The 18,236-nt window shown below is 41.7% G+C and overlaps 1 protein-coding gene across 16 annotated transcripts in view; it reads right to left on the bottom strand.

The window, feature by feature from the left end:
* SH3TC2 (SH3 domain and tetratricopeptide repeats 2) overlaps positions 1–18,236 on the bottom strand; it is a 125,155-nt gene that overhangs the window by 100,054 nt on the left and 6,865 nt on the right. For 15 of the 16 annotated variants that reach the window (XR_011073121.1, XR_011073119.1, XR_011073120.1 and 12 more), the window contains exons 2-4: positions 8,028–8,126; positions 4,444–4,571; positions 1,166–1,271 (exon numbers count right to left, since the gene is read on the bottom strand). Coding sequence is in view for 13 of the 16 variants with exons in the window: in XM_068536153.1 (XP_068392254.1) it covers positions 1,166–1,271; positions 4,444–4,571; positions 8,028–8,126 (333 nt within the window). In the remaining 3 variants the exon portion in view is untranslated. Of the gene's footprint in view, positions 1–1,165; positions 1,272–4,443; positions 4,572–8,027; positions 8,127–10,244; positions 10,387–18,236 lie in introns of those variants that run through there. The other variant, XM_068536155.1, reaches the window with a different exon arrangement.

Here is an 18,236-nt window from a genome sequence, read left to right on the forward strand (position 1 = left end):
TGCCCAGTAAGATCTCACTTGTTACAACCAGACTAAAAACTGTGCAAACTGCAAAACTGTAACAATTATGGATAGTATTTTACACATTCCTATAAATTTAAATTATTTGTATGAAAATTTTGCTTCTTTCTAGACTTCCTCACTCTCTTAAGATGCAGAACCTGTCTCTTTCCACTCTCCGTTGTGCTGATGTAGGCCCTGTGTATCTTCTATAATGGTGCTTCTCATACTTTAATGTGCACACAGATCACCTGGGGACCTTATTAAAATACAAATGCTGGCTCAGCAGGTCTAGGGTGCGGCCTAGGATTCCATTTTTCTAACAAAAGCCCCAAGTGACGCTGACGCTGCTGGTCCATGCAGCACACTTTGAATAACGAGGATCTCTAATGGTCACAGAAGGAGACGTGTTGAATGGAGAGCAGAAAAATCACCATGACTACAAGAGGAGAACTTATACCTTCTAGCCAAGAGCCATCTTGACCCTCCACCCCTACACAGAATCGCTTCCTGTGTAAGTCTGCATGGAGCCCAGCATTTTCTAAGAGATGTAAAACATGCGTCAATTCAAAGGGCCTCCTCTTGCTTTGCTTGGTTTTGCTTTGCAATTGTAACTTTCCTATCATGAGTTATTCTCCATGGAGAGGGTAGGTAAACTATTTCCCACCACATCGGTACTGGTGCTGTGCCCCAGTATCCTTCTTTACCTTCTAGAAAACCCTGCATCCTGAGGCCCCTCTAGCAGATAAGTCCCCCATATCTTCTTTGACTTTCCCAAAAACATGGAACATGGATCTGGAACTTTTGAACAGTTACTTAGATCCTACTAGAGGCTGGTTTTTTTTTTTTTGTTTTTTTTTTTAACCATCAATTTCTAATCTAGCTCTACTTTGAATCTAGTAGATGATCAATAACTGTTTGCCAGTTTTAGTTGATTATCTAATACTCTCTTCCGGAAACAAAGAAGTACTGCATGCGACATTTTAGAGCAATATTTGCTTTAGATTTAGTTCCAGGCAGTTTGTGATATTTCAAAGGTTAACCATCCATGTTAGACTCTACCACTTTTAATTATCAGAGCCAGACCAATTCCTTAATGTCAAGCTCTGCAAATTGGCTGAACTGAGAAGCAGGTGCTCCTTTACCTGCCTGCTCCATGTCATACCTAAGTTCAGGTAGGTAGAGAACTTCCAGATTTCCTCCATGGTCTTGAAGGTAATGAGGAACTGGGCCTTCTGGGACTGGATACACACCAACCTGGCTGAGAGGTCCTGAGTAAAAAGAACAGTGAGTCAGCCTGGGATGACAAAAGCGTCCTGTGAACAAGCTCACATATACACAACATGCTGTGTATGAACTTCTTTTTTTGAGATATAATTGACATATAACATTGTATTAATTTTTAGTGTATAACATAATGATTCAACATATGTATAAATGTTGACATGATGGCCACAATAAGTTTAGTTAACATCCACCACATCACATAATTACAGATTCTTTTTTTCTTGTGATGAGAACTTTTAAGATCTATTCTCTTAGCAACTTTCAAATATATAACATAGTATTGTTAACTACAGTCACCATGCTGTATGTTACATCCCCAGGACTTTTTTATCTTATAACTGGAAGTTTGTACCTTTTGACCACTTTCACCAATTTTGGCATAGATTTTTTACATCACCAAAAAAAAAAAAAGGAAATAACCTAAATGTTCATCAATAGGAGACTGGTTAAAATGAATTATGGTTCATCCATACAGTGGAATATTATGATATTATGCATCCATAAAAAAGAATAAAGAAGCTCTTTGTGTGTTGATACAGGCTCCAAATATATACTGCTGAATGAAACAACAGCAGAAACAAAAAGGAACCAGAGTATAGAACTGTGTGCAGAGAATGTTATCTTTTGCGTTAAAAAAAAAAAAAAAGTATGTGTGAGAGGGTGGAGAATAAATCACAGAAGGCACCTTGGAAGCAAATATGATTGTGAATCTATGTTTAATAATTATTTTTCGAAGCTAGCACACAGAAAAACCAAACGACACAAAAATAAAAAGTATCCATAATCCCTCCTCCTAGAGATCATCAATGTTAACAACTTTGTGTATTAACTTTTGAATCTTTTTTCTGTACATGAGTTTCTATGTAACTATTTTTATATAAATAGAATCACATTACTAAGTTGTTTATCCCTAAACAATGTTTTGTGAACCATCTCCCATGTCATTAAATAATCTACATTATTTTTAATGGTTACATATGCTGTTGTCACATTAACATAATTAATTCTTAATGTTTTCTTATGGCTAGACATTTGAGTTGTTTTAATTTTTTAACATCCTAAACAGTACTGTGATAAACATCCCATATCTAAATCTTTGTATGCACCCTTGATTGTTTTGACACAAGTGATTCCAAGAAGTGTAATTGGGAATGCACATTTTCAATCCTAAAATGCAGGAGCCAAACTACCCTCCAGAAAGGTTGTACCAGTTTACACACTCACAAGCAGAGCAAGAAGAGACCTGTAACACCCACCCCCACCCCCTTTTTATTAAATACCTGAATAAAAAGGCCTGAATCATTGCCTAGACTTGGTTTTCCCCTAAAATCTTTTCTGCTTGTCCAAGCATCTCGACTTGACTATAACAAGTGATGATCAGAATGTCCCTCTCCCTCCAGGCCGGTCCTACCACCAGTGATCAACCCCTGGATCCCTGTCCTGAGGGAACCCTGGAGAAAGAAGAAGAGGATAGAAGGATCCAAGGAAAAGCCCCTACTTCAGCAAAGTCAGAACTCTGGGGTTCTCCCATACCAGGCCCCAGGAGGCCCCGGATCCTTGGAGGATGTAGATGCTGGTAGTCAGGGGAGAGGGTCCTAAGTAAAAACTGATTTACAAGGAATTTACTACATGCCAGGCTCTTCAGCTAGAGTTTGATGAGCAATGCCTCATTTAACTTTTACAATAACCCTATGAAAGAGTGTAATTATAGGAGTTAACCCATTCTAAGATGCACTTTTATCACATTTCACCATTTCTGAAATAAAAGAAGAGGAAGTGTGGCATCATAAATAATTGGCAGCATTTATTTTCTTTCTTAAAATAGTGTGTTTATAATCAAACAGCACCTCACATTTAATAGAAAATGGCATTGTCCCTGTTCTATACTCAAGGATGCCAGGGTGCAGACAGGGTAAGTCAAGGGAGCTGTGACACCCAAACTGGATCTCAGATCCAACTGACTCCAGGCCTCAGCTTTGGCCCACAAGCCTGCCCACTCAAGACTCAGCCCTGCAGGCCAGTTTGCACAACCAAACCCAGCTCTTGCCTGTGTCAAAAGCGACTCAAATTAAAAGAAACTCTATGGTGCCCGTTAGTAGCTAATGCCTCCAAGTTCCTGAATTCTGGAGATTTAAAAACAAAACGACTCTGCTATTTATAACATATCTACTATTTCTGGAGCACATCCCACCACCCAAGCACAACACCAAGCTCTCTACAGATACTATCTCATTTACTCCTCCCAACAAACCAAACACTGTATTTTTTGTTACATGACAGATTAATAGAGTATGTTTCTCTTTTTAATTTGTATCAATTCATACAGAAACTGTAAAATAACTAGAACATACTAGTTTATTATGTAAAGCAATGTTCTCTCTCCCCCACCTCTAGTTGCAACAAATTTTAACCATTTCTGGCTTTAGTTCTCCTAGTAAGTACCTCCTAAAGTATAAATAATTTAGTCATACCCTTCTTCCTTGGTTTAGCACTTGAAGATATTATCTACCTACTACGAAAGATGAGAAATTGGTTTACTTTATTGCCTTTTCCTCCTCTCATTCTAATATTTATAGCTATTAATTTTTGATTAGCAATTTTGGTACTTAAAAAAAGTACACTTACCAGTGGTTACCAGTGGTTACCAGTGGCTGAGGAAAGGGGATAGAGGGGAGTTGTTTAGTGAGTACAGTGTTTTAGTTTGGTATGATGAGAAATTCTGGAATGGACAGTGGTGATGGTTACACAATAATGTGAATGCATTTCATATCACTGACTTGTTCAGTAAAAATTATTAAAACTGAAAATGTTATGTATATTTTATCACAATTTTAAAAAGTCAAATTCACCACATTTTTAAAAAAGTATACTTTATGAGGTAGGTATTATAACGATTCCCATTCTACAGAGGTTAAGTAACTTGCTGAAGGTCAAAAAAATTAAGAGTGGCAGATTTTAAATGAAGTTTTCTCTGACTCTGACTCCAAGGCTTGACCCATTCCTGCTGAGCAGAGTACGTGTACATTTTTGTTCATTCAGTCAGTCAGATGTTTTCTTGAGGGCCGACTTTGCTCCTAGCACTGTCCTAGGTGTTGGAGAGTCTGTTGTGGACAGACATAAGGTGGACACAAGGTTGCACTGCTCTGCGAAGCTCACCTTAAACAATGCACGCACCTCCTGGTCCTCATTCTCCAGCGCCCAGAGCCGCCTCCTGGCTGCTTCTTGCAAGGGGCCATTTACACACCTCCTGGAGCGGCTCTTCACACTGAAGGAGAGCGTCAGATCTTAAAGAGAACAGAGTGAGAAAGATCAGGATGGAAATGCAGAAATAGGGAAGAAAGAATTAGATTATCTATAACCCCCAATGTCTCCCACACCCAACCCCTAAATTGATGTTCTCATCAGAGATTACAAGTGATCTTAACAATTCTCTGAGCACATTCTTTAAACTTTCTCCCCCAGAAGAAAAAAATGCTGAGGCCCAGAATGTTCTGGAATCACAGGAGTTGCTGCAGTTGGGTTGGTTATTTCTGTTTACTTCTGTTTGTACAGACTATATTCTGGCTCTGCCTGGCACTGAGAGAACAGTGCCACACAGAACCAGCTAGAATGTATATTTCCTCCTGTAGATGATTTGTGAAAGTTTCCAAAGAATACTAATTTATCCATATTTATGGACGTATATTTATATGTCAAATTTATTATATGTAATAGATATTATATACTACATGCATTATACATATACACATGCATTTCCTCTAACCTGCCTCTTTCTGATAATGCATTTGTTGTTTGTCAGGGTAAGCGGCTAATATATTAAAGTCTATCTTTAATATCTTCAAAATGCACATTCATTCAATACTGTGAACAGAGGCTGTTTTAGGTGCTGAGATACAGCAGGAAACAAAATAGACAAGGTCCTGTTCTCATGGAGCTTGTATTCTTGGTAAGTAACCAATTCCATGAACACAGTAATTGCAGATGGAGAAAAGTGCTATGAATAAAAAAAAAATGTTAATAGGGTAAAGAGACAGAGTGATGGAGCTGTTGGAGAGTGGATAGTGTTGCTGGGAAAGGCCACACTGAGGAGGTTCATCTTATAACTGCACTTTGCCATGTGTCTTCTTCAGACAATAAGTAGCAATCGCATTAATAATTATCAAACACAATGAACCTTCAAGGCAGCAACTAGGTAAGCACAGAGGTCTGTCTTCTAGCCCTAACTTGCCAGGGCTTTTGCAAATTCCTGAGCACATTAGAGACGGCCCCTATCATGCTGGCCTGAGAACACAGGCAGCCTGCATTTCTGTCTTCCTGTCTTTAACCAAGAAGTCGTGGAAATGCTGTGGCTGCAGGCCAGCTCAGATACGACATGCCCAGCTGACCTGACATCGGTGAGAGCTTCGGGTGGATGTTTGTTCCACTCCATTCCTCCCTGGCCTGTGTTCTAATCTCATGCAAGCCCTCCATCTTCGGCAGTCCAGGTCCAACGTCCGTCTGGTAGCCTCACTGACCACTAATCTCTAGGAGGAGGTAAAACCCAGGGAGGAGGAGCCACACAGACCTGGACTCGAGGCTCGGCTCTGCCTTTGTTAACTGCACCACCCTCAGCAGTTAATTACCTCTCTATGCTTGACTTTTCTAATTAGTAAGATGGCTTTTAGAGTACTATCCCACAGGGTTTTTAAGAGGCTTACTAAATGAGATTATGTGCATAAAGCATTTTGTTCAGTGCTGGGTGCATACTAAATGTTCAATACACACATGAGCATTAGCTTTTGCCCCTTTCAACCCCCCACGCTAGTGCTCCAGCAGTTACTGCTAGTGGCCCCCATCATGTTACAATGTAATTAACCTTGACGCTAATTGATTCTGTGATTTCTGTTCACCAAACCTCCTGTCCTTTCAAAGCCTGATCTAAACTCCCTTCCAGAATCTGCCCAGGAAAAGCTCCTGATAAGTGACAGCCCCTTCAATGTGACTCTCCTTGCCATGTACTTGAATCCATGGTTATGGAACTCAAAAGACCTGGATTTAAATAAGCAAACTGCTTGTGGATCTCAACCAGTGAGAGCTGATACTCAGAGCAGCATCTCTGGGCCACTGTGTGATCCTACAGTGCCCTCTTTGGACAGGGAAATAAATCAAGTTCACTCTAGTCTTAGTATGAAGTGCATTTTGTCATTTTTTTAATCCTTCTGAAAACCGGTGGTTTAGTCATGATAATGTAACTGATTGATTCTGTCTGGGACTCTTCCTCATAAAGAAGAGGTTGGCAGTTGGAGTTGAGTCTCCCCTTCTCACACTATGACCTTCCTGGAAACAGCATCATGGCAGAAAATGCTGAAAGACGGACAAGTTCAGGTTCAGGTGGTTAAGTTTCACCTACATGTACCCTTTGTTCACTTGCCTTCATGCACTGATAAGACAAAATGCTGACTCCACTGTGTTCATGAGACAACAGATGGTGAGTGATTCAGCTTTTTCAGGGATGGCCCAAGCTGACAGACAGATAAGCAGACTGATGCAACACCAGAAAACAGAGGGCAAGGTTTTTCTCATTGTCAACCAAGAAGTCTGACAGAATTTGAAATTGGGAAAAGAAAGAATCTTGCATGACATTACAGTGTTTACATAGTGTATATCCTTCAAAACATTCATAATGCAAATCTTTTTTCACAAATCTCGATTTTGTATGCTGGATAAAAGTACATGTTTGGGAGGCAACGAAACACCCTGGTTACAAACAAGGACCAGGGATTGAATGCCTTTCTCATCACGTATTAACTGTGCAGCACTAGGGAAGTCACCTCCCTCTCTGAGTCCCTGTTTGCCATCTTTGAAATGCAAAGTGTGGTGCCACCTTCTAGAGGTGAGCATGTGAGGATGAGAAGTAGATGCAGGGATGACTTAGCATGTGCTTGGCATGTGATTTGCCCTCAAAAGTGGTCCCTGTTACTGGATAACAGAAACTGTATCTTCTACAGGTTTATCCTCAGAGTTTCCAGCACAAGGTTCAGCCCAGGTGTAGCTCTATCTCTGAGGATGGTTCTCTCTTTGCCAGCTTCACTGAAGTCTCTTAAGGGGAACACTGTGAAAGATATGTATTGAGAAAAAGATTTTTTCCACTTTAATTTCAAAATCTTTTTCTCCTTCTGAAAGATTCAGACAGACATCCTTCTGCTCAGCCAATCTCACCCCCACATACTCAACCCTTTATTCACTTATTTATTTCACCAACTCTGTATAAGGTATTATTTTTGGTAGTATACAGAATACAAACATGACCTCCATGGACCTATTCAATTATTGATGTATTTATTTACCAAACATTTTCTGAGCACCAATTATGTACAAAAAACTCTTTTAGGTACTATGTAGAATACTTAATAATTCAAAATATTACCCCTGCCCTTCAGCACCTTAAAAGCTATTTGATGATATACTTTATTTAACACAGCAAATACGTATGGAGCTCCTGATATGTGCCAGATTGTGAAGAACTCTGAGTGTTAGCTTGAGACGGCTTAGCTTAATCTTACAGGCAATGGAGAGCATTGGAAGATTTGTGAGCAAGTGAATATTATAGTCAAGGTCATGCTTACAAAGATGTATTTGATGGTGGTGCCTAGAAAGGATCAGAGGGAGGGAGTTTGCAGATGGGACTGATAAGGGGATTACTGTAATATTCTACATGGAAAATATTTTTTAAATAGGTTTTGTCTTTGGGGTTTAGATACCTGGAGTCATATTCTGTGGCAGGAAACATTTTTCCTTGTTTTCAGATGAGGATATAATCTCACTGGATATGGTTGGATCCTTGGAAGAAGTTCCTTTACCTGGAGGAGATCAAATGAAAGATCATTTGAGAGAATATAAGAAAGCTATAAGCAAGGATTGCAAGTTTTTATCAAGTGATCATTTTTTTCTCCAGGGCTGGTGGCCTAGAAGAACTCTAATTGTTATCACCATTGCCTAATAATTATTTAGTATTCAACTAAAGCATACTATCTCAATCCTACAGCAGCCTGGGTGTCCCCACTTTATTTAAAAAAAAAATTTCCCACCTACAGCTCAGACTGAGTCCCATGGCCTAGTATACTGAAGGTGTTCAATATATGCTGAGCCTACAAGGTCATTATAGATCTGACTACAGCAAGATGGATAATGGAAGTGCTGGAGCAGAGCAAGTGAGAATAGCATCATAAGGGAGGTGGCTGGGGCATGATTGTAATGGCCCTGAAATGTATGATTGTCCCCAGACTGCCCTTCTGTCTACCCACTATACAGAGTCCTGTATGGGACTTCTTTCCTCCCCAGCTCTCTAAAGTGTTCCTGTCTTTGCAGCTGTAAAATTGGAGTGAAAAGGAGAGGAAAGAAAATCATAGCATAGACTAGTGTTAAGGAGGAGGCTATTTTGATGGCATGGGGTTGAAAAGAGAAGAAGAGTACAGCAATAAAGCACGAGGCAGCAGGTAAAAATGAATAGAAGGGAAATTCACAAGTATTGATATGGGATGTGGGCGTCCTTCATGGTATCCTCAAAATACAACAAGAGAACTCAAGTCCTTAACACATTACTGTTGGTTACTCTGTTCTTTTGAACATGACACTGCTCAAGGACTCCACCATGGGGTCAGAAGATTATAAGCATTACCTGATACTGGAAATAGGGATTAGGAATCTTGGCTCAACCACCATTTGTCAGTCATTCATCTAACCATCCAGCTTCTTCAATTGTAAAATGTTGGTGGATCAAACTCAAGCAGACCTACCACGTTTGCATTCTGGACTTGTGTTTCTGTTGATGCAGCCCAAGAGTGATAACAGATGAAGTAATCACACTCCATCCAATCACTGCTGGTTAATGCTGACCCCAAATCCTCAAATTGCTGCCAGAAGTCTTTGCCTTCTTCTGTGCCTATACAGTGGGACTTTGAGACCCAAGCTGAGGATCTTCCATGTCTTCATAGCAGGAACAGTTAGCACTTTTTTGGGTAATGAACAGGGAATGAAATGGATTTTGGCTTGAATGGGCTGAAGGACAGGCCCATTAGCTCACAGCTCTTCATCTAGCAAATCTTGTTAGGGGTCAGTGCTGAAAGTTAGGCAGCTTAGCTAGAAAGCTGGCAGCAATGAGGCACAGTCTACCAGGATCATTTTGTCGTTCTGCCTCTAGGAACCAGAAGTAACTACAGCAAAAAGGCTCTGGCTTGGGAATCATGAGATATGAGTTTGCACAAATCAGATTCTCCTATAACATTAGTTAGGTAACATTGGTCAAGATATTTCATCCGTCCATTTTTTGAGATTTCACATTTCCCAGTCATAAGTGAGGGCTTGATGTAAATTAGTGTTTCTCAACCCTGGCTGCCTATTCAAATCCCCCAGGATGCTTTTTAAAAATATCAGTGCCTAGGCCTCATCTCCAGAAATGCTGATTTACATCGTTCATAGTGCTGCCCAGTCATGGGTATTTTTCTTTTTTCCTTCCCCCCTCCCCTGAGGAGCGGCGCGTGGCCTCACGGCGGGGCCAGCCCACCACTCACCGGAAGGCGAGGGGTTCTGCCCACACACGCTGCGGGGGCTACTGCGCACTTTGGAGAGGCGGCGGCAGGGAGGTCCGGCGCCCCAACGCTCCCTCTCGGATCGCTAGAGAAGGCTTTCCCACCCAGGGCGCGTCGTCCCCCAGTCCCCCACCCATCGTCTCCCTATCAGGCCCACGGACGCACTTCGGGAGATGCCAGTTCTCTGCTGGGGGCGGGGGGGACTCTTCCCGACCGGTCACGATAGCTCACACTCCCGCGTGCCACCCCGGCGAAGAGGGAACACAACGGCCAAGTCAGTCCCCCTGCACATATGAGGGTGACCCCCACAAGGCACCTGCCCCTACGAGGGACACCAGCGTGCCTCCCTTATCACCTGGACTCCCCGACAGAGCTGCTCACCAGACTCACCACCAGACGGGGGAACCCGAGGGGCTCACTGAGAACCGGAAGTGACGCCACCTGAGGGACGCCTGGAGCCAGCCAGGGGCACCGCAGGGAGTAGGCGGGACGCTCACGCACTGACGGGGGGCGCGTGGTGAACTCTGGGACGCCTCGCGAGACCCTGCGAGAAGGAGAGGCTAGAGTGTCGGCTGCGTAAGTGTACCCGGTCCGCCTGACGCCCGCCGTGAGGCATGGGGCAGGAGACCGAGGTCCAGCGGGGTTCCGCACCACTGCCTTAAAAAAGAGCGGTCCTGTTCGCCATGAACGTCCGTCCCTCGTCAGGCGCGACTTGGGCCCGGCCGGGAAGAGCTAGACAACACCACATCGATACAGGTATTTTTCTTAAGTTCCCCAAATGATTCTGATTTGAGCCAGTATTAAGAACCATACATCTGGTGGGATGAATTGGGAGATTGGGATTGACATGTATACACTGATGTGTATACAAATGGATGACTAATCAGAACCTGCTGTATAAAAAAATAAAATTAAATTAAAAAAAAAAAACCATACATCTACATAAAGTTTTCACACTTTAATGAGTGTATGAATCACCTGGGGCTATTGATAAATTGCAGATTCTGCCTCAGTAGATGGAAGCCTGAGGTTCTTCATTTCTAATGTGCTCCCAGGTGACCATCCTGCTGGTCCCAGGATCACACTTGGAGTGGCAGCCTGCTTCCTTACACTAGGACAGAGTTTGAAAACTGGTATACCAGAGGCCACAGGCCACAGAAAACCCACAAACATTTTTCTTTTTTCTTTTCTTTTTTTCCCCCTGCACAGTGAATTTTTTTTTTTAAACAGGAGAAAAACATAGAGATTTTATTTAACATATGTCTTATATAATGTGAAAGTCCACATGAGGAAATGAAGATCTAAAGAAGGGGGAAAACCTAAAGGATTTTATACTAGGTTGAAGAAACACAAGCAATTGAGGAAAAGTAAAATATTGGGAGAGGCTAAAGGAATTTAAGAATTATTTTAACAAGCTGTTGGGGGTTTTTTTGGTTTTTTTTTAACATCTTTATAGGAGTATAATTGCTTTACAATGGTGTGTTAGTTTCTGCTACCGCACAGTGAATTTTTAAGGTTTAAATTGCTCTACATCATTTAGAAATCAGGATGTTTTACATAACCCAGATGCTTGGCTTTGCTTTGAAAACTGGAAAAACTATAGTCTGGGACCCTCATGCTTATCTGGCAACAGTCAGCTGGGACTGAGTGCTCGCTGCCACCACTATGGGGCATTTGTCCTCTGGCTATCACGGTCCCCAAACTGCCAGCTCACGTATTTACACCCAGCCCTGGCAAACTTTGTGAGTCTGTCCCTGTTGTAAGGCTGCATGAGAAGAGACAATGGCCTGAAGACCATGAGGGCCTGTGGCATGAGCCTACCTTGAAGAAGGAAGTTCATGATGGTGACCCTGGTTTGCGGGAGAGGGTAGGGCGCACAGCTCTTAAAGGACACGTGAGGTTTAGAGCAGAAAATCGCAGTTTTGCAGAATGTGATTTGTGGATAGTCTGCATCAGAATTATTTAGTTGCTTGTTTTTTAAAAGATACCTGTACCAAAAAAAACTTGGAGTAAAAGAAGAGTATTTGCATGACTTGGGGTAGCCAGCAATTTCCTAAACAGAATGGAAAAAGTACTACCCACAAAAGAAATAATGGATAGATTGGAATACGGTAAATGCCCTACATATGAATCTTCAAGTTGTGAACTTTCAAACATGCGAACGTGCCCAGAGAAAGTACAAAGAGAGACAAGAGGAAAAAGAAGTAACTGAAGAACCAAAGAGTTTCACAATGCAGGAAATGGCAAGGGGCTTTTCTTTATTTGAGGAGGCACTGTTAGTTTTTGAGGCACAGGACCCGAACGTAGAACAGTACACGAAGGTTGCAGCAGCTGTTTAGAATGCAATCCAGTGGTACTGTGTCATCTAGGATGAGAAAAGAGGAGCTACTACCCAGACATCACTGGATCATTTTTTCAAGAGGGTAGACAGAATTGAATCCAGCAAGGAACCAGAAGCTGTGCCATCAATGTCAGGTGTGAGTGAAATTGCAGCTTGCTTTCTGTCTCCTATTGCTGACGATCCTTCAGCTCTACCATCTCCCACCTCCTCCCTCTCCTCCAGTCAGTAACTCTTCTTGCCTGTTCACTCGAATGCAGCCCCTGTATGCCAGCTGTTGTACTGTACTACTGTACTTTTCAAGGTACTGTACTGTAAGATTAAAAATGGTTTCTTTATTTTTTGTGTTTGTTTTTTATGTATTATTTTTGTGAAAAGTATTATTAACCTATAACAGTACAGTACTATATAGCTGATTGTGTTAGTTGGGTACCTAGGCTAACTTTGTTGGACTTACGAACAAATTAGACTTACAAACTTGCTTTCAGGACAGAACTCATTCGTATGTAGGGGACTTACTGTACATTAAAAGCAAATCTTCTGTTAGTCAAAAGATGTAATTAAGAGAGCGAAAAAGGAGACAGAATAGAAGAAACTATAGACAATATGTGTATTCATCAGAGAATTTAAATCCAGAATATATAAAGAATGCTAAAAATATTTAAGAAATAGATGGGTAACCCACTAGAAAAATGGGCAAAAGCCTTGAATAGGCATTTCACCAAAGATAATATCCAAACAGCCAGTAGATTTATGAAAATTTTCTCAAGTTCATCAGGGAAATGAAAATTAAAACCACAGTGGAACACCTCTACACAGATTGGCAAAAATGAAAAAAACAGGTAAAGCCAAGTGTTTGTAAGGATACACAGCAACCAGAACTCTCATATACTGCAAGTGTGAGAATAAATTTTGAAAATTTTCACTTTGGAAAACTGTTTGACAGTATCACTTCAAGCTGAACATATGCATAGGTACATATGCATAAGATTCAGCAGTTCCACTCCACTATTATCCCAAATAATACATACATGTGGTCACAAGAATATATCTACTAAAATACTCAGAGCAGTAGTAATTCATAACAGCCCAAACCTGGCAACGACTCAAATGTCCATCTACACTAGAATGGATAAATAAATGATGACATATACAATTAAATACAATATACCAATGAGAAGTAATGAATTACAGCCACAGGAAGCAGCATAGTTGGATGTATTCACCTTATGAAAATTCACCAGCTGTGTACATATAATTTCATGTACAATTCTGTATGAATGATAAATTTCAATAAAAAGATGAATTTTAAAATATTCCTGGAGCCTTCTCACTTACTCCCCTGAGAATATCTAGGGGTAGAGTCTGGAGACATGTATTTTCACCTAGCACTTTGAGGATTTCTGATGTTCTCTATAGTGTGAGAATCTCTAGAGTAGAAAGAGCTAATTCACCAATTGTTCTGGGACCCATGAGCCAGAAGACACCTTCTTGAGAAACAGTGAAGAATCTGGAAAATCAGAGGGAGCTCTATAATGTGAAGAACAGTTAATAGTTGCACAGGGATTTACAGTTTACAGAGCTCTTTTAAACATGGAATTATATTTCAGCATGAAAGATTTGAAGACTTGAGCTGGGCCTTGAAAAAGAACCAGAGACCACAACACGGAACTATCATATCAGGGAGTGGCCAAGATGGTGGAGTAGGAAGACCCTGAGCTCACCTCCTCTCACAGGCACACCAAAATTACAACTATTTACAGAGCAACTATTGATGAGAAAGACCAGAAGACTAGCAAAAAAATCTTCTACAACTAAAGATATAAAGAAGAAACAAGACACAGTAAGACAGGTAGGAGGAGCAGAGGCATGGTCTCATCAAGTTCCATACCCCAAGGTGGGCAACCCACAAACAGGAGGATAATTGCAATTGCAGAGGTTCTCCCCAAGGAGTAAGGGGTCCAAGCTCACACTGGACTCCCCAGCCCAGGGGTCCTGCACCAGAAAGCAAACCCCCAGAACATTTGGCTTTGAAGGCCAGTGGGGCTTATTTTCAGGAGTCCCAGAGGTCTGAAGGAAATAGAGACTCCACTCTTAAAGGGCACACACAAAATCTCACATTCTCTGGGACCCAGGAAAGAGGCTACCGCTTGGAAGGAGCCTGAATCAGACCTACCTGATTATCTTGGAGAGCCTCCCGGAGAGGTAGGAGGCAACTGGAACTCACCATGGGGACATGGACAATGGGGACAGCCATTTTTGGGATCTTGTTCTATCATGAGGACACTGGTACTGGCAAGCACCATTTTGGAATTTCCCTCTAGCTTATTAGTGCTGGACCTGGCCCCACCAGCAGCCTGTCAGTACCAGTACTGTGATGTCTCAGGCCATGCAACAGGCCAGGCAAGGACACAGCCCCACCCATTGGCAGGCTGGCGGCCGTAAGACCCCTTGAGCTCATAGCCACCCCAGGACCTGGCCCTGTCTACCACAGGGCTGACTCCAGCTGCAGGATCCCCAGGCCCTGCAGCCAGAGACCCCAGGACCCAGCTCTGCCCACCAGTGGTCCAGCACTAGCCCCAGTACCCAGCCTTACCAACCCATGGGCAAGTACCAGCCCTGGGATCCCCTGGGCTCCGACCATACCCACCATCTGGCAGACATCAACCACAGCACCACTATAGCCCTGCAGCCTGCCATGTCAGGACCCAGCCCACGCACTAGCAGGTCAGCACCAGGCCCAGGACCCCATGGGACCCAGCCTTGCCCACCAGAAAGTCAGCACCAGCACTGGGACCCTCCAGGCCATGGCCCCACCATCTAGCAGGCTGACACCAGCTCTGAAATACCTTGGGCCCCTCAGCCAGCCATCAGAGGACCGAGCCCTTCTCACCAGTGGGCCAACACTAGCTTAGGGACACCCCAGATCCTGCAGTCAGCAATGTAAGGAACCAACCCTGCTCAACAGCAGGCTAACAATAGATCCAAGACCCCTGACCCTGCAATCACCCACCCAGAACCCAGCTCCACCCACCAGCACTAGCCCCAGCACCACTGGGGCTCCACAGCCAGCGGCCTCAGATTACCCAGCTGTGCCTACCAGTGACCTGGCAACCAACCAGACTGGGGCCAGCCATACCTACCAGACTACCCCAGTAGTCAGCCTGCCACAACAGAAGAACCCATGCAACCCACATAGGGGGCACCCCTAGATCATATAGCTCTGGTGACCAGAGAGGAGTGCACTGCTGGGACACATAGGACATCTCCTACAGAAGGCCACTACTCCAAGGTTGGGAAATGTAGTTAACCTATCAAATGCATAGAATTTCTTTTAAAAAAGCAAATTGGGCAAAATGAGGCAACAGAAGAATATATTCCAAATGAAGGAACAAGATAAAACCCCAGAAGACGAACTAAGTGAAGTGGAGATAAGCAATCTACTAATAAAGAGTTCAAGGTAAGGATCATAAAGATGTTCAAGAACTCAGGAGAAAATTGGATGAACAGAGTGAGAAGTTAGAAGTTTTTAACAAAGGGTTAGAAAATATAAAGAACCAAACAGAGATGAAGAATACAATAACTGATATAAAAAATACACTAGAAGGAATCAACAGTGGATTATATGACATAGAGGAAGAGATCAGTGAGCTGGAAGGCAGAGTAGTGGAAATCACTCAAGCTGAAAACAAAAAGAAAAAGGAATGAAAATTAATGAAGACAGTTTAAGAGACCTCTAGGACAACAGCAAGCATGCTAACATTCACGTTAAAGGGGTCCCAGAAGGAGAAGAGAGAGAGAGAAGGGAGCAGGGAACATAATAGCTGAAACCTTTTTAACCTGGGAAAGCAAACAGACATCTAGGTCCAGGAATCACAGAGAGTCCCAAACAGAATCAACCCAAAGAGAACCACACCAAGACACATTGTAATTAAAATGTTGGAAATCACAGATAAAGGGAGAATATTAAAAGGGCAAGAGAAAAACAACAAATTACATACAAGGAAAGTCCCATAAGGCTATCAACTGACTTTTCAGCAGAAACTCTGCAGGTCAGAAGGGGCTGGCACAATACATTTAAAGTGATGAAAAGGAAAAACCTACAACCAAGAATACTCAACCTGGAAAGGCTTTCATTCAGATTTGATGGAGAGATCAAAAGTTTTACAGACAGGCTTCCCTGGTGGCGCAGTGGTTAAGAATCTGCCTGCCAATGCAGGGGACACGGGTTCGAGCCCTGGTCTGGGAAGATCCCACATGCTGCAGAGCAACTAAGCCCGTGAGCCACAACTACTGAGCCTGCACGTCTGGAGCCTGTGCTCCGCAACGGGAGAGGCCACGACAGTGAGAGGCCCGCACACCGCAATGAAGAGTGGCCCCCGCTTGCCGCAACTAGAGAAAGCCCTCACACAGAAATGAAGACCCAACACAGCCAAAAATAAGTAAATAAATTTAAAAAAAAAAAGGAAAAAACTCAACTATATAAAAAAAAAAATGTTTTACAGACAAAAGCTAAAAGAGTTCAGCACCACCAAGCTTTACAAGAAATTTTAAAGGGACTTCTCCAAGCAAACAAGAAAAGGCCACAACTAGAAACATGAAAATTACGAAAGAAAAAAGCTCATTAGTAAAGGCAAACATGCAATAAAAGTAGTAACTCAACTACATATAGAGCTAGTAGGAAGGTTAAAAGAAAAAAGTAGTAAAATCATCTGTAGCCACAATAAGTAAAGAATACACAGTACAAAAGTTATATGTGTGTGTGTGTGTGTGTGTGTGTGTATAAATGCCTCATGGTAACCATAAACCAAAAATCTACAATAGATACACACACAAAAAAGAGATACAAACACAAATATAGTACTAAAGATAGTCATCAAATCACAAGAGAAAGGAACAAAAGAAGAAGAAAGAAACAAAAAAGAACTCCAAAAACAATTAACAAAATGGCAATAAGTATATACCTATCAATAATTACTTTAAATGTAAATAGACTGAATGTTCCAATCAAAAGACATAGAGTGGCTGAATGGATACAAAAACAAGACCCATACATATATGCTGCCTACAGGAGATTCACTTCAGATCTAAAAACACAAACAGACTGAAAATGAGGGAATGGAAAAAGATATTCCATACAAATGGAAATGAAAAGGAAGCCGCAGTAGCAAAACTTATATCAGACAAAATAACTTTAAAAAACAAACACAGTAACAAGAGACAAAGAAAGGCACTACATAATTAACAAGGGATCAATCCAACAGGAGATATAAAAATTGTAAATATATATGCATCTGACAGTGGAGCACTTAAATACATAAAGCAAGTATTAACAGACATAAAGGGAGAAATGACAGTAACCCAATATTACTAGGGGGCTTTGACACCCCACTTATTTCAATAATAGACAAATCATCTAGACAAAATCAATACAGAAATACTGGGCTTAAATGATACATTAGACCAGATGAACTTAGTAGGTTTATATAGAACAGTCCATCCAAAATCAGCAGAATACACATTCTCTTCAAGTACACATGGAACATTCTCTAGGATAGATCACACGCTAGGCCAAAAAACAAGTCTCAGGAAATTTATGAAAATTGAAATTCTATCAAGCATCTTCTCTGACCACAACACTGTAAGACTAGAAATCAACTACAAGAAATAAAAACCTGCAAAGAGCACAAACACATGGAGGCTAAACAGTATGCTACTAAACAACCAGTGGATCACTGAAGAAATCAAAGAAGAAATCAAAAAATATCTGGAGACAAATGAAAACTAAAACACAATGATCCAAAATCTATGGGACACAGCTAAAGCAGTTCTAAGAGGCAAGTTTATAGCAATACAAGCCTACCTTGAGAAACAAGAAAAATCACAAATAACCTAGCCTTATACCTAAAGGAACTAGAAAAAGAAGAACAAACACAACCCAAAATTAGTAGAAGGAAAGAAATCATAAAGATCAAAGCAGAAATTAATGAAATAGAAACTGAAAAAACAATAAACTAAGAGCTTGTTCTTTGAAAAAATAAACA

The sequence above is a fragment of the Eschrichtius robustus genome, chromosome 2 (genome assembly GCF_028021215.1).
Source record: "Eschrichtius robustus isolate mEscRob2 chromosome 2, mEscRob2.pri, whole genome shotgun sequence".
NCBI classification, from domain to species: Eukaryota; Metazoa; Chordata; class Mammalia; order Artiodactyla; family Eschrichtiidae; genus Eschrichtius; species Eschrichtius robustus.